The sequence below is a fragment of the Bos indicus genome, chromosome 3, assembly GCF_029378745.1.
Source record: "Bos indicus isolate NIAB-ARS_2022 breed Sahiwal x Tharparkar chromosome 3, NIAB-ARS_B.indTharparkar_mat_pri_1.0, whole genome shotgun sequence".
Classification (NCBI taxonomy): Eukaryota; Metazoa; Chordata; class Mammalia; order Artiodactyla; family Bovidae; genus Bos; species Bos indicus.
The window spans coordinates 106,627,216-106,649,060 of NC_091762.1; the positions used below are offsets into that span (position 1 = coordinate 106,627,216).

A 21,845-nucleotide genomic window follows, 5' to 3' on the forward strand; every position below is an offset into this window, starting at 1 on the left:
CCGCATACAGGTTTATTACATAGCTAATCATGCCTATATAATGAAGCCTCCATAAAAACCCAAAAAGGAGAGGGTTTGGAGAGCTTCTGGGTCGGTGAACACCTGGAGGTGCTGGGAGAGCAAGGTACCTGGACAGGATGTGGAAATTCTGAGCCCTTCCCACATACCTTGCCCTGTGCATCTCTTCACCTGGCTGTTCATCTGTATCCTTTACCATATCCTTTAATAAATGGATAAACCTAAGTATTAATATTTCCCTGAGTTCTGTGTGGCACTAGCAGATTAATCGATCCCAAGGCACTGATCTGTAGCCAACTGGGCTAGAAATTGTGGGTGATCTGGGGATCTACTACTTGTGATTGGCATCTGAAGTAGGATGGGAGAAGTTGGTAAGACTGAGCCCTTAACCATAAAATCTTCCAGCTTCTATGTCCAGGTAGACAGCATCAGAATTGAGTTAAATTTTAAGACACCCTGATGGTGTTACAGAGAATTGCTTTGGTGTGGGGACCAGAGGGTCAAAAGTGAAGTCTTCTGGGTGAGTGTGATAGTAATGTGAATGTAAAGGAGACACACAGTGGGGCTTCCCTAGTAGTCTGTTGGTTGAGATTCCACACTTCCACTGCCAGGGATGTGGGTTCAATCCCTTGTTGGGGAACTAAGATCCTGCATGCTGTGCAGTACAGCACCTCCCCCTCCTGACCAAATTTTTTTAATTCTAAAAAAAGAAGACACACAAGAAAAAAAGATGCATGAGGCAGAAAACTGAGGTTCTTCCTTTATACTGAGGATACCCCAAAACTCCATGAGCTAATTGTTGGGATTCCCCCTCCAAGAACTATCAGAAAGGAACCATATGAATAGACTCAAAAGGAAAGAGGGGCGAGGGCAGTTTGTCTCCATCTTCATAATCCTAATCTGTTCAGGTCTCAGTATTCTTTACAGAAACCTACTGGGAGAGTAGCAAGGTTCTCTGGCTAGTTTTGAAGTTGGGCATCTCTCAGTAAACACTGAGGAAGGTGGCTGAAACTAAGTACTAAGTCTTAGTACTTTGAATTTACAATACCAGCCACTTACCTGCTTGCTCTCTCTTTTCTCATCTTACTATGCCCTCCTCTGTATAGCCAGGGGCTGGAAGCCTACAAATGACATTTCTCAGACTTCTTTATCAACTGGCTTCCCATACAATTCCATTTATTTAAGTTGCTCCATTGTGTCTAACTATTTGTGACCCCATGGACTGCAGTACCAGAGAAGGCGATGGCACCTCACTCCAGTACTTTTGCCTGGAAAATCCCATGGACAGGGGAGCCTGGTAGGCTGCAGTCCATGGGGTAGCGAAGAGTCGGACACGACTGAGCGACTTCACTTTCACTTTTCACTTTCATGCATTGGAGAAGGAAATGGCAACCCACTCCAGTGTTCTTGCCAGGAGAATCCCAGGGACAGGGCAGCCTGGTGGGCTGCCATCTATGAGGTCGCACAGAGTCAGACACGACTGAAGCGACTTAGCAGTAGCAGCAGCAGGACTGCAATACACCAGGTTTCCCATTACCAATTCCTGGAGCTTGCTCAAACTCAAGTCCATCGAGTTGGTGATACCATCCACCCATCTCATCCTCTGTTGTCCCCTTCTCCTCCTGCCTTCAATCTTTCCCAGCATCAGGGTCTTTTCTAATGAGTCAGTTCTTCACATTAGGTGGCCAAAGTATTGGAGCTTCAGCTTCAGCATCAGTCCTTCCAGTGAATATTCAGGACTGATTTCCTTTAGGATTGACTGGTTTGATCTCCTTGCAGTCCAAGGGACTCTCAAGAGTCTTCTCCAACACCACAGTTCAAAAGCATCAGTTCTTCAACGCTCAGCTTCCTTTATGGTCCAACTCTCACATCCATACATGACTACTGGAAAAACCATAGCTTTGAATAGATGGACCTTTGTTGGCAAAGTAATGTCTCTGCTTGCAGCAGCAGGTTGGTCATAGCTTTTCTTGCAAGGAGCAAGTGTCTTTTCATTTCATGGCTGCAGTCACCATCTGCAGTGATTTTGGAGCCCAAGAAAATAAAGTCTTGTCACTGTTTCCATTGTTTCCCCATCTATTTGCCATGAAGTGATGGGACCAGATGCCATGATATTTTTGAATGTTGAGTTTTAAGCCAGATTTTTCACTCTCCTCTTTCATCAAGAGGCTCTTTAGTTCCTCTTCACCCTCTGCCATAAGGGTGGTGTCATCTGCATATCTGAGGTTGTTGATTTTTCTCCTGGCAATCTTGATTCTAGCTCGTGCTTCCAACCCATCATTTCGCATGATGTACTCTGCATATAAGTTAAATAAGCAGGGTGACAATATACAGCCTTGACGTACTCCTTTTCCTATTTGGAACCAGTCTGTTGTTCCATGTCCAGTTCTAACTGTTGCTTCTTGACCTGCATACAGATTTCTCAAGAGGCAGGTAAGGTGGTCTGGTATTACCGTCTCTTGAAAAATTGTCCACAGTTTGCTGTGATCCACATGATCAAACGCTTTAGAATTGTCAATGAAGCAGAAGTAGATGCTTTTCTGGAATTCTCTTGCTTTTTCTGTGATCCAATGGATGTTGGCAATTTGATCTCTGGTTCCTCTGCCTTTTCTAAATCCAGCTTGAACATCTGGAAGTTCTTAGTTTACATACTGTTGAAGCCCAGCCTGGAGAATTTTGAACATTACTTTGCTAGCGTGTGAGATGAGTGCAATTGTGCGGTAGTTTGAACATTCTTTGGCATTGCCTTTCTTTGGGATTGGAATGAAAACTGACCTAGCTGTGTGTGTTTTTATAATTTAGGAACTTCTATTGTCCTTGGTAAGAACACCCTCTTTCCCTACTCTGGATACACATGCTTTAGGAGGAATTGAACTTACCTCCCAGTTCTAGGGGTGGGTAACCCAGCCCTAGCTAAGGAGAGCACTGGATCCCCCTGTTTTCAAAAACTGATTCTGAGTTTAGCCTGGATCCCAAATCAGGCCAATGAGAACCAACCCAGGTGTTGACTGGCTGCTCTGCAAAAGAGAAAGTCTGCTTTTCTGTAGGACTCCCCTGGAAAGGATGGTGGCTAGAGATGATAGCAGATATCCTGCCTTTATATGGATCCCAAGAACCAAAATTGACACTGACACAGGAGAGCGAAGCCACGCCCCAGAAAGAGGTCAGATATTAATCACATTGCTTAAGCCTCTGAATCAAGTCACCCCCTGAAGTCCAATCTACTTGTGGAGTTTTCCCTTGCTAGAGCCACTTTATCCTATTTTTGCTTAGCCCATTGTGAGTTGGATTTTCTGTCTCTTGCAACCAAGAGTCATAACTGATAGAGAAATATGACAAACTCACATGTACTTCCTGCAAGCAAACAAAAGTCACCTCTGGGGAGCTTAAGTTTAAAAAAAAAAAGAAAATAAATTTGAGGGAGGGATGTGAAATGGCTCACAGAGCCAAAGGAAAAGCAGAAGTAAGTCTTTGGAAGAAACGTGTACCAAAGTGGTTCTGAGGATTCAGATAGCAGGAATGAATTATAGCATCATCAGGGCGCTGCTCTGGAATAAACCAGAGCTAATCATTTACCACCCTTGAATCACTTTACTCAAGATTCAGATTAGCTTGAGAGGAACAGCGAGAGAGACTATTTAGCCTTATTTGAGTCTTATGACCAATCCTTGTCCATAGGAAGGCAGGACACTTAGATTGATAGTCCCACCAAGACTGTATACAATGGGGAAGGAGTGATTCCCCAAAGTAAAATCTGTTCTAAGCACTTGGCATGTATTAACTCATTTTAATTCTTAGAGTAGCCCTTGGTATAGGTACTGTTACTATTATCCTTGTTTTATAGATGAGGAGATTGAGACGCAGATAAAGTAACCTGCCTGTGGTCACCCTGCTGGAAAGTGATAGATGCAAACCCAGGCAGCCCGGCCCCAGGGTCTATGCATTTGACCCACTACACCGTAGGGCTTCTGCAGCAGAAAATAAATGAGAGCAGGGCCATCAAAACACAAGGTCTCCTGTAGGTAATGCTCAAGGGAGAGAGTATGGGGAATTTTTTAGCCACTGTGTATTAACAAGAAAAAAAAATAATAGATTTCTATTTTGAAAATTAAAAAAAAAAATCCTGCTTAGCCAATAGAGAAAAGGAAAGAGCCCAAAGCTGGTGATCTCACTCTCTCCCAGCCACTAAGAAGACTACAAAATATCTAGAACCCAGGGGAATTCCAGCTGTCACCAGGCTGCACTGAGAAGGCTGAGGAAACCCAGGGAGTCAGGAAGCGTTATTCATCATAAAGGCACCGTTTGGGACCAGCAGGGGAAGAACGCTAGCATTTCAGCAGAGCAAACTGAAGCGCCGGCCACTGCCTACAAATGTCTGCCCTCACCGAAACCCCGCTGGACTCAGTTCTTCTGTGCCCCCTTTTGGGGGTCTCCTACACAACCACACTGCTCCTTTTTCCCTTCAGGCTGCTCTGCCCTCCTCATTCTGCCGAGCCCCTTCCTTCAACATACCTCACAGGTGCTGCCAAGCCTGAGAACAGATCGGTCACAGCAAAACTCCAGAACTTAAACCTCACTCCTCTGGCTCAGCCTTTAGCTGCAGAACAGTGGAAACAACAGCTCTGTTCTGAACACTCTCCTTTCCCAGGAACACAGGTCAGTTAGTGGTCAAGAGCATGCACTTTGGGGACTTCCCTGGTGATCCAGTGGCTAAGATTCCAAGCCCCCAGTGCAGGGGCCTAGGTGCAATGCCTGGTCAGGGAACTAGATCCGCATGCTGCAACTAAAAGATACTGCCTGACCCCACTCCAGTACTCTTGCCTGGAAAATCCCATGGATGGAGGAGCCTGGAAGGCTGCAGTCCATGGGGTCGATGAGGGTCAGACACGACTGAGTGACTTCATTTTCACTTTTCACTCTCACGCATTGGAGAAGGAAATGGCAACCCACTCCAGTGTTCTTACCTGGAGAATCCCAGGGACGGGGGAGCCTGGTGGGCTGCCGTCTATGGGGTCGCACAGAGTGGACACGACTGAAGCGATTTAGCAGCAGCAGCAGCTGCAACAAAGATCAAAGATCCCACATGCCACAGCCAAGACCCAGTGCAGTCAAATAAATAAATATTTTCATTTAAAAAAGAGTGTGTACTCTGGAGTGGACCGAGGTTGGAATCTCTGTCACTGATGGGCTGTGTTACAATGGGCAAGTTCTCTAACATTTCTGAGCTGCCATTCACTGTCAAGAAATAAAATAATGATACCAGGACTGAAATTTAGTCTGTACACACTGGTATAGCAGGTTGTTAAAACATCAAAATATTTCTAAATTGATTGGTAAATGGTTAGCCTAGCCTTGGGCCCCTATCTTCCTAGCTTCTCTTTTGCCTGCTCCCCTTGATCCAGTAACTAAAGTGTTCATTTTTGGAAGAACAGAGTCCTTGATCTAAAACTAAGGCCAGCATCCGTTCTGACTGGTAACGCTTGTGCCTGAACTGGTTGTTAGATATTTTAAATGTCACCCTTGGCAGAAGTCATATTTGGGATGATACAGATAAAGGACTTGGCAGAGTGTCTGGTACATAGTGAAGCAACTCAGTCAATGTCAGTTGCTATTGCTTTAAACATCTAAAGGGCAGAGGCAGGATCAAGATCAAGTCTCAAGTGTCATAAGCTGGTGAAGATGGGTTATGACTGGCAGTTCAGGAACAGTCACAGGGCCTGTGATGATTCATGGGCAAGGCTGGCTAGATGTCCTGCCTGGTTTAAAGAGCCAGAGGAGGACCAATATATCCCACTGGGCTTTGCCTTTCTAATGCCTTGGGGGATCAGAAAAGAATATTCCAATCCAAAGCCCTTCCCATTGAGGATTTGAAGGATCTTAAAGAGAGACAATACTGTGTACTGGCTACAAGTGTGGACTCTGGAGCCAGACTGCTTGAATTTAAATCCCAGCTCTGCAGCTTACCAACTATGAGAACTTGAGCTAGTTATTTAACTGTTAAATGCCTCAATCTATTAAATGGGAGGGATAGAAGTACCTGCTCTGGGGTACTTTCCTGGCAGTCTAGTGGTTAAAACCGCGTTCCAATGCAGGGGTTGCAGGTTCCATCCCTAATCAGGGAGCTAAGATCTCACATGTCTCAGGGCCAAAAAACCAAAACATAAAATAGAAGCAATACTGTTAACAAATTCAATAAAGACCCAAAATAGTCCACATTAAAAAAAATCTTTGAAAAAATGTACCTGCTGCAAAGAGTTCTTATGAGGAAAAAAAATAGGCAATACATATAAAGTGTTAGAATAGTATTTGACACAAAGTAAGCTCTCTATATGTCACCTATTGTTAAGAAGCTCATAAGTGTAGCAGAAAGCAGTCGGATTCATGTCCACAAAATTCTGTCCAGAATGACAGTCTTTCTTCAGCCTCCTAGTTGAAATTCTTCCCCTGCCTCCTGTGTCCCTGGGCCTCCTGTGTCAGCTCCCAATTTTACAGACTGAGGAAGGCACAGAGAGGGAAGGGTCTTGCCCATGCTCATCTGTGGACTCCCTGGCAGAGATGGGATTCCACCTGAGTTCCAGAGTCCGTTTCCAGCATCTCACGCTGCTTCTCCCCACTTGCTTATGCCTTGGTTATGATACCTGTGAGCAGGAATGAATTTTTGCTCTTCTCTGGGTTCCCAGGGCCAGGTGCTCAGGACGTGACAAAGTCAGGGTTTTCAAACACCTGTCTTGGGATGTCACCCAACTAAGGGGCCAGGGACGTGCCAGGTATGCTGTCATTCTGCTAGTACCTCAAAGAGAAGACAAAGCCTGCAGCTGGGAGGATGGGACGGCAAAACAGATTCAAGGGGGAACGGACGCTTCCTAAGGAAAAAGAGAGAACTCCACTGGCTCCTCCCCAGGGAGTTTGGCTCTGAAGTTTCTGGGATCAAGCCTCCACTCTCGGCAAGGTTATCCTCATCCCCTATCGCCCCTCCCACCTCAACGCCCTCAAAATTGGCAAAAGGCCCCGCCTCCCTTTCAGCCCCCTGTCCCCCAACATTCTCTCTCCGATTCAACCAATCCCCAGAAGCCCCGCCCTACTTTTGACAGATCCCTAGACGCCCCTCCCCGCACGTGGCCCAACCCGAAGCTATCTGCTCCCCTTTCGCCCCCGATTTGGAGTAAAAGGGTTCCTTATTATCGCCTTGGGTTGGAAGCTCTCAGCTGCCAGTGCAGCTGGGGCGGGCGGCTGGGCCCGGCATTGGGGAGACCCCCAAATGCGGGGAGGAGGTGTTCCCAGGGCCCTGAAACCTTCCAGACCCGCTCAGTGTAAACCGCCTCCAGCTTGTGTCAACATCCGAGGCCAGAGACTGGCGGGGGCTGGGGACAGGCTCCGTCTACAGGACGGAAGACGGGAGGGTGGGAAATGGAGGGGTTCATGGGGCAGGCAGAGAGATACCTCTCCGGGAGATCCCGTGAGGCCTCCTAGGACTCCGTGAGAAGTAACGAAGGCCTGTGTGGGGGAAGGATCGAAATTCTAGCGTGGGGTTAGGTCGAGGCTGGGTACTTCGCCATCCTCGCCCACCTGCCATGGCTTGGGGGGAGTGGGTGTGTTGGGGGAGGCGATGAATGATGTGAAGGCGTGGGCTGCTGACCACCTCATCTCTTCCCTCCCCACTCAGTTCCTCGTGGCCCTTCTCCGATTTTGGGTGGGATGTGCGGGGGAGGGGGGATCACATCTTGTGACTCATCCCCTTTTCCATCCCCACCCTCTCTGGGCCCAAGAAGGAAAGGCTTAGAGCCTCTGCTGTGGTTCTTCCGTTCCCATAGCAACCGTGCAGTTGTTTTTGCGAATCCACTTCAATCGTGGACACTTTTAACCTCAGACGATGGCCTGGGGTCTGAGTCTCGGGGCGGGATACAGGCGAAGGTACAGCCCTCCCCTTTTCATCGCGACTCTGGGAAGGTCAGGGAGGGCGGGCGAGGCGCGCTCCTGTAGCGGGGCCTCACTGGCCACCCGGTCCCCACCTGAAACCCCGCCTGCCACTCCGCCTCAGCCGACCCAATCAACGCCCAACATGCCCGGGGTGAGGCGGGGCTTATGCAAATCGTGTCGCCTCCGAGCGACAGAGTGATCCAAGAGCTGGGAGGCGGCTTCGGAGCGGACCTTGGAGAACCTGGAGGCCGGCCCGCGAGCCCGTCTCGGTCCCCGCGACCCGCGGAGGCTCAGAGTCATCCAGCGACCCGGCGAGCGGCCTCAGGTAACGCGGGTAGGGCCGGGCGGAGGCACGTATCCCCTCCCCCTCCACTCTCCATTCCCTCGTCTTCTGCTCCCTCGGATTCATCTCCCTGACCCCTGATTCCACCATAGGCGGCGGCTTATGGGGGTCCCGCCCCTGGCCAGGGGACCACCCACTCGAGTCCTGGCCCCGCAGGTCCCAGGGAAGCAGGCAAAGAAGCCTCCTTAACCCCAAAGCAACAACTGCTCTGGTCCCCAACACACACACACACACACACACACACACACACACACACACACACACCACACACACACACACACACACACCCCTGGGGGTGTGGTGGCTGATGCTAGAGGAACCCATCCCCCTCCCCCATGGGTAGTCAGCTCAGCCCCATGACCACCTCCCACCTCCACAGACAGCCCCTAGCCACACCACCCAGCCCCAGGAGCAGCTCACTGCACTTCACACCACAGTGTCCCTGTCCCGAAAGACAGCCTCCACCTCCACAGAGAGCCCACTCCCACTTCACACAGCTCCTCAGACCATCTCCACCTCCACTTCTCAAGCTGACAGAGCTCACAGCATACCTGGGGGCCACCCAGTTCTCCTCCTCATGACTCTCTCTCAGCAGGCCCCCCTCCCCATGGTCTCAGTGAGAGACAGAGGCCCATCTTCCGCCTCTTTCACCTGGCTTCAAGATAAACACTACCCCTCAGCAGACCACCCAGACCTGTCAGTCACTGCTGCCAAGGTCCCAGCCTCCTCCGTTCCCCTCACCCCTCACGGCCAAAGCACCAAGTTTTCTCATTCCACCTCTCAAATATCGTTCTAATTCATACCCTCTCTGGCCTTCTTGCACCCAGCCAGCCGCTCCCTCTCCCGTCTTCCTTCTGCTCAGTGGGGATCATGCCAAAGCTCCATGGACTGTTTGGCTCTTTCCCTAAGGCAGCCTGAGTCTGGAGGGCAGAAGAACTTGCCTTTGCTGTTTGACCAAGTCAAACTTCCCTCTCTGATCCTTCATGAGATAGGAGACAGAGGGTGGGTGGGCAGGACAGAGAGTGGATCTGATGAGACGATCTTGGATAACCTTCCAACTCTGACGCACTCTGATTCTATGGCTAATTATGAGAAAACAGGACCCTTTTTTTCTTTTCCTGAACCGTTAGGACATTTCAGAAAGGAGGTCTGAGGGGCTTTAGTCCTCACCAAAAGGACATTGCTTCTTACCCAGGCCTGGGTATGGGCCTCCCCCTTCCTACACACTCTCCAGGCTCAGGCTCCTCCTTAGCAATTAGGAGTCCCTTCTTGACCAAGAGCCCACATGACATGGGCAGCTCCAAGGTGGAGGTAATCAACAAGCCCACCTTTGGTTTATCATCCCCTGCCACTCACTAATAAGAAGGAGAAGACCTAGCTATTGCCGCCATGGCTGCTGCTTGGAGAAGAGCAAAGGGAGGAGAAGAAAAAAATCTCCTGACCAGGGAGCTATTGTCACCATGGCAACAGTCTCAGCACCAGCTCCTCTGAAGCTTGGTGAGGGTGTGGGATTATTGCCTCCCTCAGTTCCTCCCACCCTCTCTGCCACCTTCCCATTTGGAGCCCACAACTCTGAGTTCTGCCCTCTGAAAGAAACCTCTGAGCCCAGAGGCACAGTGTCTTCACGCATGGGGAAGAGCCAGCTTCTTCAGAGCTGGAGGCAGCCCTCAAGAGGAGCCTGCCTACGTTCAGCCAGGCCACAGCTCCAACAGAACATGCCCCCGCAGGTTCTGGCCTTCTTCCTGCTGATGGACTCCACTTGACCTTGGGTGAACTCTTCCTTTCCTCAGATCTAGGTTCTGTTGTCTCTAAGAGGGTGCAACGGCAGGAGAACACAGATAAACAGCCTGATGCTGTTCCAAGGAGAAAGAAGGGGGTTCTGCCCCTTGAGTATAATCCACAAAGGGACATTCATTGAACATCTCTGGGTTCCAGAGTAGGTCTCTGCAGGGCACCTCTGTCCTGCCACAGAGGGCAGAGTGGGAACCTGTGTGGGCAGCTACAAGAGGGAAAATAGGAATAAGGGAAGATGACTTTTCTCACTGTCCGAGCTGCTCCCAAGCAGACAGGGTTAATACTGGGAGAGGATAAGCTCTTTACCATTGAGCAAAATGTCTGGAGAAATGTTTCCAGCCCAGACAAGAGAGTAATGCAAAACTCTTCCCCAAATCAGGCTCCATTCTGGAATTCTAGAACACCAGGTGAGAATCAGAGAGCTCTGGAGTCTACACACCTGTCAGGATCAATTCTGTGGCCTCACAGGGTCTACTCATGCCCAGAATGCCAAATCCAGGCTGCTGACTGTCTGCTCTCCAGTCTGGGAGAGGCTGATCATAAGGAAGTGGGCTTTAGTCAGCCCTGAAGGCTGATTGTAGCTGCATCAGCCCAGAAGAGAAGGAAGGATTATGAACAACAATTGAAGTAGGTTCTGACTGAAGTATGTAGTTGTGAGGGGAGTAGTGGGAGGTAAGGGTAGACAGTTGACTCGAGACATGAGATTTTAGAGGGTTCTGGGGTTTAAGGGGACCCATGGGTAGGGCAACCCTTAGCCTACATTGTACCTCTGGGCAAAACTAGAAAAGACATTCTGTTGAACAGAGGAATCACAAGGAAAGCCCTCCTTCTGAGGCAGCTGAGTCCATAGGATGGCTTGGCAAACAGTGCCTCAGCTGGGTTTCAGCCCCTTTGGCTGTGCCCCTGACCCTGACTATGCAGTGGCGGGGGCGGGGAGGAGGGGCATGGGGAGAAGACGTGGTGTACATTCCAGGAGCACTTCAAAAGAAGGAACAATAGGCCTTAGTAGCAAGTGGGATCTAGGGAAAAGGAAGAGGGGAAACTAAATGTAACTATGATTGTATTCCCTCCCTGATCCCAGGGAGGGAAGGAAGGGTCATGGAGAGAGAAGGACCATCACAGGTTGAGGGTGAATCTGGCTGTAGGTGTGCTGAGTCAGAGGCCCTGGTGGTCCACCCCAAGGATGGATATTTCCTAGGTATCAGATAGTGTGACTTGGAGCCAGCAAAATGGTCCCATCTATGCCAAGAGGCAGAGCAGAGCCATAGTTTTCCTGGAAGGCAGGTAGGAGTCTGTAGTGGACAAGAGGTGATTCAGAGAGGGCAGTCCAGGCAGGTGGCATAGATTCAGCCTGGGTGTAACTCTGAGCCAGTTTTCTTCTCCCTCTGGCTTCCAGTTTTTCACTAACATAAGGGGATGATCTTAAAGGGGATGATCTTAAAAGCTTTGGCCTGCTGACCTAAGAGTGGTAGAAGGAATGAAGAGAGATGAAGCCTCCTTCTTAGTCCCTGGTGGGCCAGGAATCAAATGGGGACTGAGAACAGGTATGGCCAGGAGACAGAAAATGGTGGGAAGGCAGCACAGAGCGGGGGAGAGAAAAGGGGCAGAAGGTAAGAGCCACATAGACTCCATCACACACACAAACACACACACACATACGTGTGTGTGTGTGCGTTCTGGCAGATTTGCAGTCTTATACACTGACGTGCTCCCACCCACTCCTACTGCTTACGCAGACACTTGGGTACGTCTCACAGGAGACAGAGGGAGAGGCTCTGCCTCCCCCACCAGACACCACTACCTCTGCATTCTCGAACTTTCTTGACGGTACCTGAGCCTTCAGTGTGCTTTGGAGGAGGGGGCAGCTGAGAATGGAGCCCGCCTCCTTCTGCCCAAGTGTGTTTCAGTTGTGCTTTTGATTCCGGTCCCAGGACAGCTGTGTGGGACCCCCTGGTTTCAGGTTCCTGAAGATGGCATGCCTCCCCGTCCCTGGCTTTCCCTGGGAGCGTATAGGATTCATCATCCTCTAGGGGTGGGAGGCAGGCGAGGATGTTGCTGCCTCCACTGCTTCTTGATCTTCTTGATGGCCCTGTGGAGGGTCTGAGATCCAGAGGTATTCTATAACTCAGGAGTCCCCAACCTCTGGGATCTAACGCCTGATGGTCTGAGGTGGAGCTGATGTAATAATAATAGAAATGAAGTGCACAATAAATGCAATGCACTTGAATCATCCTGAAACCATCCCCCCACCCTGGTCTGTGGAAAAATTGTCTTCCATGGAACAGGTCCTAGGTGCCAAAAAGGCTGGAGATCATTGCTTGAAGTCATGAAGCGAGGAGAGAGGGCGTGGAACTGACCAAACTCAGACCTGGCTGTCTAGGGTACTCCCAGCAGTAAGGATTAGAAGCCACACAGGCATGCACTGGGCTGTGGAAGTGGAATTCCTTCTGCAAGCCTGCGGGTGTCCTTTTCCAGAGTGTCTTCATGACAGGCTACCCTGCAGCTGGGGTCTGGCAGTCTTCCAAAGAGACTCAGAGTGGGTCAAATTCACCTCCCAGGTCATGTCCTGGGGAAGTCAGGCTCTAGCAGGACGTTCCCCCCATGGAGGTCTGACAAGAATGTCAACTCAGCCTTCAGGGCCTGCCAGAGGCCTCACTCCAGCCAGGCTTCCTGGGGAGGGTTTGTACCTCCCTCTGCAGGAACTTCCTCAGGCACAAGATACTTGAGGGGCTCATGGTCCCACTGGGGCCTGATTCTTCACCCTCCCCAAACCTGCTTCTCAGAAATACCACCTCTATCCATTCAGCCCCGGTTCTGAGCATTGGCAGCAGTCCTCTGTCACTCTCAGCCCCACATCCATTCAGTCCCCAGGTCCTGCCAGTGCCTCCTCCTAGCATCTCTCAGTCCATCCACATCCCTCTACCACCCCACCCTATTGTCATCGCCTCCCACCTGAACTCTGCAGCAGAGCTACTCCTCCTCTCCCGACCCAGGTCATGTCCAGGTCATGTCTTACACTGTAGCCAGGGAAAAATCTGAAAAATGCATTCCTTCTCTGTGGGTTCCCAGCACCATATTGTAAACAATCTATAAGTATTTATGTAAACCACAGGAGCTTCTGTGCCCCACGCCAAACTCCCTGGCATGGATTTAAGGTGCTTTACAATCAGCCTCTTTGATCCAATTATGAGTTAGTGAAGTCTGGCTCATGTTGACTTTATCCCCATCATCAGCACAGGGCCTGGCACATGGTCAGCCTCAATAAATGCTCAGGGAATGAATGAACTAATGAAAAGGAGAAGACAGTCAGGGTCATCAGGGCTACCAGCTAGGATTTCTGTTGTACAAAGGAAGGAGGGAGAGAAGCTTCTTGCTCAGGTGCCCTGGAAAGTCTTGAGGAAGGACTTGGGAGACAGCGCCAGGGGAATACATGAGGAACCTGCCAGGTAGGAGAGGAGCTTGTAGTGGTGGGTAGAAGCTGAGTGCAGAGAGCTCTGAAGAGCAAGGAGAGGATTACGACTATTCTATGGGTGTAGGGAGCTATGGAAGGTGTAAAGAGGAGAGGAAAGAATGAAGACTGTGATTTGCAAACCGGTCAGTGAGAAAGAGGAGAGCTGAGCCCTGGGAGGCTAGAGACCCTGGTTGCTGTGAGGATAGGGGAGGGGCCTGCTTGGAGAGGAGGCCCTGTAATCGGGATGTAATAAGGGGAAAGCCCCCACTTTGTGTGCGGGGAAAGAGGGGAGCAGAGGAGAGGCAGGAGCTTCTATGGGAAGGAGTGTGGTGGAATGACAGAACCCGTCTGTAGGAGGCGGGGGTGTCCACCGTGTAAGTGAGAAGAAGACCCCTCCCCCTCAACCCCCGGCTGTGGAAGGAGGGGGGGTGGTCCTGGCTGTGGGAATGTGGAGTTGGTTAGAGGAAGGGGCTGTTGTGGAGACAGGGAACCCCTTCCTAAAGAGACTTGGCGGAAGGCTGCTGAGGTGACGGCCTTGCCCTGGACCAAACTGAGGGAGCCCCTCTCCGCCAGGCCCTGCCATGGGGAAGACCAACAGCAAGCTGGCCCCAGAGGTGCTGGAAGACCTGGTTCAAAACACCGAGTTCAGTGAGCAGGAGCTGAAGCAGTGGTACAAGGGCTTCCTGAAGGACTGCCCCAGCGGCATCCTCAACCTGGAGGAGTTCCAGCAGCTCTACATCAAGGTAAGCGGAGCCCAGCACTCCGGGGGCGGGCCGGACGGGAGGGGGCGGAGCCAGGCAGCCAGGGGGCGGGGCCAGGCAGCCAGGGGGCGGGCCGCGAGCGCGGGGCTGTCGCTGGGCTCCAGCCCCTCGTGTCCTCGCCTCAGTTCTTCCCTTACGGCGACGCCTCCAAGTTCGCGCAGCACGCTTTCCGCACCTTCGACAAGAACGGCGATGGCACCATCGACTTCCGGGAGTTCATTTGCGCCCTTTCGGTCACCTCCCGCGGCAGCTTTGAGCAGAAACTCAACTGGGCCTTTGAAATGTACGACTTGGACGGTGACGGGCGCATCACGCGTCTCGAGATGCTGGAGATCATTGAGGTGGGTTGGGAAGACACGCTTCCTGTCTTCGCTGCGAGGGCCGTTCTCCAGCCACCCTCCCCTCAGGCCTCGGGAGCCCACCACTCCCTCCTCCCTCTTCCCTCCTCCCAGGATCCAGCGGCTAGCCTTGGTTGGGTGTTCAGAGTAGGATCGGTCTTGTGCTAAGTACTTTACCCAACAAGTCTAGGGGGTAGGTACTGTTAGAAACCCCATTTTACGGTTGAAGAAATGTATCAGGTGATGGTTCTTGATCCCAAATCTAAGGAGTCTGACTCCAGAGTCCCAAGATCTTAACTCAGTGTTCTTTCAACAAATATATATTCTTTCAACAAGAGTCCAAGTTCTTAACTCATTCTTTCAACAGAGACTGCCACAAGCCAGTCTCTGTTCAAAGTTCTTGCTTTCACAGGGCATTCCTTCTACCAAGAAAATTTAACAAAACAAAGCCTATGCTATGTCAGGCAGTAAGTATTACAAACAAGATACGCAAAGCAAAATAAGGGGAGAGGGCAATGAAGTAAAAGTGATTTTGTGTAAGGTGAGATTTGAGGAGTAACCTGGATAAAGTGAGGGAGCTAACTGCATAGGTGTCAGGGGGAGGAGTGTTCTGTGCATGGGGAAGAATAAATGCAAAGACCCCACTAGACTGTGTTTCCAGTGTTCAAGGAGTGGCTGGGAGCCCAGGGTGGTGGGAGAGAAGTGAGCAAGGGGAGAGTGGTAGGAAGAGGTCAGAGAGGTAGTCAGGAGGCCGTTTCTTAGCATCATCTGGGGTAGAGACTTGACTTTCTTCGAAGTGAGATGTGAAGCCCTTAAGGGCTCTCTCTATTCTCCATGTGGAGAACACACTGAGCAGGTGGGAGGGCAGCAAAAGTAGGGAGAGACCAGTTGCGAGGCTTCCAACAGCAGTCCGGTCACAGGGGGATGGAGGCGACAGCCACGGAGCAGTGGAAGTAGCAGGCGGTGGCTCGTTATTGGACCTATTCAGAATTAGGGCTGACAAGATTTGCTGTAAGATTAGACATGGGTGTGAGAAAAAGAGAGTCAAGAATGGTGTCGAGGCTTTTGGTCTGAACATCTAGAAGAATGAATTTGCTGTTCACTGAGACAGGGCCCTCTGGGGCAGAAGCAGGTTGGAGGTGAAGAGTTGGGTAGTAGACATGTTTGGTGTGAGACGCTGATTAAATAGCCAGTCTTAGTGACTATACATCACCTTCCAGTATCCTCACACGGCCCCTTGTTCTCCATGCCACCCCTGGGTCCCTTCGTACATCTCCCATCTCCTGTCCCCGTTGTGAGTGTTCACATCCCCCTTCTTGCCCCACCAGGCTATTTACAAGATGGTGGGCACTGTGATCATGATGCGCATGAACCAGGATGGGCTCACGCCCCAGCAGCGTGTGGACAAGATCTTCAAGAAGATGGATCAAGATAAGGACGACCAGATTACACTGGAGGAGTTCAAGGAGGCGGCCAAGAGCGACCCGTCTATTGTGCTGCTGCTGCAGTGTGATATGCAGAAGTAGAGGCTGGTGAGGGGCAGGGCCTCTGGCCAGGAGGGGCGTGGCCACCTCCCAACCCAGTGACCTCTCTGGCTGGCCTTTCCTTAGGGGGAGGGGGACTCCAGCCTCACTCTCTGGCCCACCCACCCCTCTGCCCAAGCCCTTGCTCTCCTCAGTCAAGATCTTTAAGGGACCACCTCACCCTGGAATAGAGAAGATCCTCAGGTATTTAATGGCCTAGCCCCAGCCCCAGTCTTGGCCCAGAACCAACATCTGCTGGGCATAGGGGAACTGGTTTTTGCCCCAAGGTTCAGGGTAAAGGCAGGGGGGCTGGGTTCTGCTTTGAAATTCTGTTCTTCTGGGATTGTGCTTTATAGGATGTGGTCCTACAGACCCCAGTTAAAGGGCCAGATTGGGTCTGTCCTTCACTGAGGACCCAGAACCCTTAAGGGTGGTCTGTGCCCTGTCCCACAACTCTACCTGGCCCCTCCGGCCCCAGCCTTTGGAGTGTTCACTCAGTCCTTTCTTCAACTAATGTTTATTGAGCACCTATTCAAGGCCAGGCACCGCTAGGTGCTAAGGCTATGGTAGTTTACAAGACACATTCTGGCCCTCTGGCAGCTCATAGGGTAGTGGTCAGGGACTCAGACGGACATTGAACTCAGGTGAGGAGAGGGTACAGCTGGTTAGTTTGAGAGGAACAGTTAAATCTTTCTGCTCAGCTCCACACAGAGCTGCAGAAGGATGAAAGGGAAAGTATTTGGAAATCTAGGAACCACATCAGTGGGGATTTTAAGAAAAATTGAAGTTGATGTAATACTTATTTTTTAATACCCTTTAAAAGAGCTAAACTCATTTTATTAGTTGAGGATGTTAAAACATACTTTATATTACTTGGTTTCTTGTAAAATGATTAAATGAATATAGAAAGTGCTAATTTTCAGGGGGTAAAAAAGAGCTGAGAGAAAAAGAGGAAAATATCACCCAGCTTACCAGATGACACATTTTCTTATCAGGCTACATCCTGAACTGTCACTGTCAGCAGCTTCTGCTGCTTCCTTTTAAATGGTCTTTTTTTCAATTCAGTGAGCAACCCTCTACTGTGCACTTAATGCTGGTTAGGTGCTGACTTCAGTAACAGAGAACACAAGGCTTGCCAAGAGTGAGACAGAAGTAGTTCCCACATCTGGATTTGGTCTAGTTTAAGGATGGGCTTTGTTCTTTCACTGCTCCAGAAGCAGAAGGAGCTAGAAGAAGAGGACCAGCCGGCCACTGTTTAGGCTGCCAGGCTGCATTTATGGATTAAATGCCTAAAAGCGTGCCGGGCATGCTCCACTTGAAAGGCTTTTTCTAACTCCCAATCCTGAATCTGCCAGGTAATTTGTCATCTTCCAAGTACACTGGCTTTGCTTTTCAGTGTCTGCTTTTCAATTCTGGATCAGTGAGCTCTACAGCTGCATGCTTTGACTGCCGGAATATTAATCTTGCTTCTTCATCAAGTCTTTCACTTTACTTTCTCCTGTACTTATAATCAGAAGTTAGCTTTGATGTGCAGTGACAGTGGATTTCCTCTTGAACTGCTGGTGAAAACAGTCTAGTTCACAGGTGCTGTCAACCCAGTGTGGGAGCAGGGAATGATTGCTGGGTTGGGGAGTACAAGAGTATATCTTCAGGAAAGGGATGCAGCATACCTCTTACTTCTGAGTCCTCCCTCTCTGCAAATGGAGACTCGGGGAAGCTGACTTTTCCCCTCAAACTCTCCTAGACCTTCCTTCTTGCTGCCCTTGGAGATGGCAAGTCCACTGAGTTGTCACCCTCTTTTCATCCTTCTGCCTATGACCAGCCACATGGTCAGGCTGGGGAATTCACATCCTTGGGCAGTAACCAGCAAGTTTTTATCCAGTAATGCCTCAAGGGATGTTCCATTACTCTCAGGAGCTGGCTGTTAAGTCTGTTTTATGCTGCCAGTCAGCACCAGAGATACATAGGACTCTACAGCCCAGCTCAGCTTTGACTTCCAGTGGGAGACTTTTTACAAAGTGGGGTTCCTATCCCCCAAATGTTGACGCTAACCTAATTCACAATCACACAGAACTTCATGCTTTAGATCTTGCCATTGACCCCATCTCATTCTATCCTCACAGCCTAGGGAAATAGGATTCTTCATTCCATGTCTCCACGCTAGGAAACTGAGGCACAGAGTGGAGTTCCTAGCGCATGAGCACAGCCAGGAGGTGGCACAGTGCCCAGACTTGAGCCCGGGGCTCTATGAGGATCTCTTCCCTGCTCGTTCCTCTGACTCTGAGTGGTACAGAGGTTGACCGTAAAGAAAGCTAAGTTGGTTTTGATCCTTTACAAGCTTCCTTCTAAGAAGTATCTGAGGCTCTGGTCTTCCAAAAAGAAATAGGAGCTTGATTGAAGCCCCCACGTTTTCAAACATCTTATTTTCTATTTCTGGGCAGCTCTGCTAACAGGTCAGTGCTGTCTTAGGAGGCATCTGACTCAACCTTGGAAGCATCTTGCAGTGTCTTTACTATTTTCCTCCCTAAGGGAACTTTTTTTTCCCTCTCTCTTTCTTTCTTTCTAACTGGCGGGAAAATCCTACTCATGAAAGCATGATCACTCCAAGCTTCTGGACACATACCATGGGTGATACTTGCTGTTCAGGTCAAAGGTTCTCAGCCATCCCAGCAGGGTGAACACATAATGTCAGGCTGGGAACTGAGACCCCCATCTTACTCATGGGAGGAGCCACAGGCAGGCCAGGCTTTGCTCCCACATGCTCCTGGATGTCCTAGGGACTGTGTGCTTGGGAATTCCTGTGGTAGAGCACCAGCCCTGCCTTGAGAAGAGAGGCAGTCCTCCTATCCCTGCCCCAGCAAAGAAGGGCTTGCCACAGAGTTAGCAGAGTATGAAGTATGACTTGCATAGACACGAAAATATATGGACAGTTAAAATGTTGATATAGCCAAACTCTCCCTTGAAGTTCTGTATCTTTTTGCAGCAGCTCTGTGAATTGCAAGGTCCCCAATCTGCCTTCTAACTGTATTTTGCCCTCATTCATCCTTTTGGGCTAACTGATGAGCCCTTTGTTTCTTCTCTCTGAAAATCATCACTGGGACTTCATGGCGATCCAGTGCTTACGATTCCACGCTCTGACTGCCAAGGATCCGAGTTCAATCCCTGGTTGGGGAACTAAAATCCCACAAACCAAGTGACTCAGCCAAAATATATATATATATATCATTATGAAGGGGAACTTCAGATGTCCACTCTAGTCTTTTGAGTTGTAGTCAAGATTATATGACTTACCTTTAAATCAAAAGTTAAGAAAAAGGAAGCCCGTAAGCAAAGGCACTGAAGTGTTTCCTGACAATAGCACAGTCCCTCGAGGAAGAAATTCATCAACAGCAGATCAAGAGAGGAGGAGAGGGGAGAAAAAGGAAAGAGAGAAGAGGCTGGGCAGGGGAGTAAGCTGACCCTGTAAATACTTTTACACAAAAATTTACTAAAACAACAAGTATTTCCTGAAGATCCACCCTGGGTGAGGCTTTGTGCTGACTTTGGAGATCACTGTGGGGGCAAGAATACATTGCTTACATATTTTATTCATCAGTTTTGAAAAAATGTCATTCGAAGCTGCAATTGAAAAGTCTCAGAAAAATGTGGAATTTTCTTTCCAAAACTTTCAGGGTTTTCTTTTACTTTTTCCAGAGGGTGGAACAGGACTGGGCCTCCCAGGGCATCTGGCCCTGCTTGCTTTGGTGGAGGCCTGGAGAAGTAGGGGGCGCTGGGTGGCAGAAGGGGGGCCTCCCAACCCATTCTCCAGCGTGGCCCCCTCTCTCCTGATGTGCTGCTCCTGGTTGTGCCTGCAGTGACTGTCCTCACTGTTCAACCCTGTGCTGTGTCGTGTATTTTTTTTTTTTCACTGACATTGAATAAAAAGTGTGACCGTGCTGGGGGCCTCTTCTCTTCCTCCATTGGAGACAGGGCTGGGGTGAGGAGAAAAGGGGAGAAGAGACCTGAGGGAGCTCACACAATAGGGGAACCTCGGCATCCTCCTTGGGGCAGAGGTCCTTGTTCCAAGTTACAGGGGACAGAGACCCACTCAAGCTAGTTCACAGCAAGGGGTGAGCAGATTACAAGGGACCCTAAAGATGGAAATTCAAGAATGACTGGGCCTCAAGAGAACAGGCACTGTCAGTGGGACCTCTGCCCTCTCATCTCTGGGCCTTGAGGGTTCTCATCCTTTTGGCAATGTTCGCGTCTATACTCTTTTCTTTAGTTTCTCTTAAGACCCCTTTGGTTTCCCTGCACAAAGTGGCTGCTTCTTCAGCTCTGTATCCAGACTCACCAGTGACTAACAGCTCCCTTCCGTGTCTCTTAATTCAGTTTTCAAGCAAGGGAATCTGATTGGTTCAGCTTAGCTTTTCCTGGGAGCCCTTGGTCCATTCATCGGCGCTAGACCAGATGCTGATTTGGGGGGCCTGGGGGCAGGAGTACTGTCCCCAAAAGGGAGCTAGTGGCGGCAGACCTTGGACTCAGTTTCTCCCTGTGTCCAATGGAAGACGTGGTCAGAGCCCACATGAGTTAGTGGGCAGAGGGCAGCGGGGACAAAGGCCGAGAGTCGGGATTACAATTAGTCCACCTGGTGCTCTTTGCACATGTTAGGAAAAGGTGCCCCTTTGAATGTAGCAATCCCATAAGCAAGCAGCTAGGCCAGTAGATGGCACATTTGAGCTAATGAGAACGATCTACCCCTTTCTGAACAGTCAGCCTGTCATGCCCCAGTTCACAGCTTGGCAAGGGGCACACAGCCTGGATCTCAGCCCCTGCTTGCCCCCCTGGTCAGGGGTGTTGTGCAGACACTGTTCCACCATCTACAGGAGCCCGGAGCCCTGAGACCCGCTTACGCTGACCCAAAGGTGGTGGGGTGGGGATGGGAGTTGGTGGCAAAGTGTTTTTCTCAGAACATGCCCCCCTCAATAGCCAGAGAAGCACTGTTCCCTGCAGGGAGTAGGGGCCAGTGAGGGGGGAGCGGTCAGCTGCAGGTGTCTGCTTCCTCCTGAAACGCTCAATTACTTTCACAAGGGTTTTCTCAAGGACGCTTGGAGGGGGCCAGCTCCCTTGACAGGAAGCAATTAGGACAGAGGAGGGAGGCTGACCTGGCCTCAGGGCAACAGAACCTAAGGAGGTGACTCAGAGGCCTGAGAACTGGGGGGGCTGCTGTTTCCAGCTGAAGCCACACTGGAGGGAGGGAGAGCCTTGTTCCTGCCTAGTTTGAGGGCGCAGATCAGTCCACCTCCTGCTTTCACATTTGCCTTCTGCGCCATCTGGCCCTGAGGATCCAGAATGTTCCTCCTAAAGCGTGGATGTTACCACGTCAGCTCTCCAAGCCCTGCTTCTTCCTCCAGTATAATAAGCTTCTTCAAAGTCCCTCTCTGCCCCGTCACCTGCTGACCTCAGAAGCCAGCTGTGCCCCCTACCATCCCTCCTGCACATGGATCACTGTGAATTGCCCTCCATTTCCCTAAGGGATCTCTTAGGCTTCTGTGCTTCTGCGCAAGCCACTGCCCCTCCCTGGGCCAGCCATGCCCCCATCTCAGTGATCTCCTCTGTGAAGCCCTCCCAGATCTCAAGCAACTGGCCCCTCGCGTCCACACAGTCCATCATAGTCACCAAACAGCTTCCCATGCGATTCCATGTCAGCTGAGCTGAACG

The 21,845-nt window shown here is 50.4% G+C and overlaps 1 protein-coding gene across 1 annotated transcript; it reads left to right on the top strand.

Moving 5' to 3' along the window:
- The first annotated feature begins 7,879 nt into the window (after nt 1-7,879).
- Nucleotides 7,880-20,081, top strand: HPCAL4 (hippocalcin like 4). The gene is made up of 4 exons (XM_019957759.2): nt 7,880-8,260; nt 14,097-14,266; nt 14,410-14,625; nt 15,951-20,081. The coding sequence occupies exons 1-4, from the start codon at nt 8,101-8,103 to the stop codon at nt 16,146-16,148; spliced, it is 744 nt and encodes a 247-aa protein (XP_019813318.2). The 5' UTR covers nt 7,880-8,100; the 3' UTR covers nt 16,149-20,081.
- Nucleotides 20,082-21,845: the final 1,764 nt, after the last annotated feature.

Bases quoted from the DNA above. Each gene is read 5' to 3' on its own strand.
- HPCAL4 (XM_019957759.2), top strand. From the start codon at position 8,101: ATGCAAATCGTGTCGCCTCCGAGCGACAGAGTGATCCAAGAGCTGGGA. The intron at 8,261-14,096 runs GTAACGCGGGTA...CCTCTCCGCCAG, and splicing joins GACCCGGCGAGCGGCCTCAG to GCCCTGCCATGGGGAAGACC. The intron at 14,267-14,409 runs GTAAGCGGAGCC...TCCTCGCCTCAG, and splicing joins TCCAGCAGCTCTACATCAAG to TTCTTCCCTTACGGCGACGC.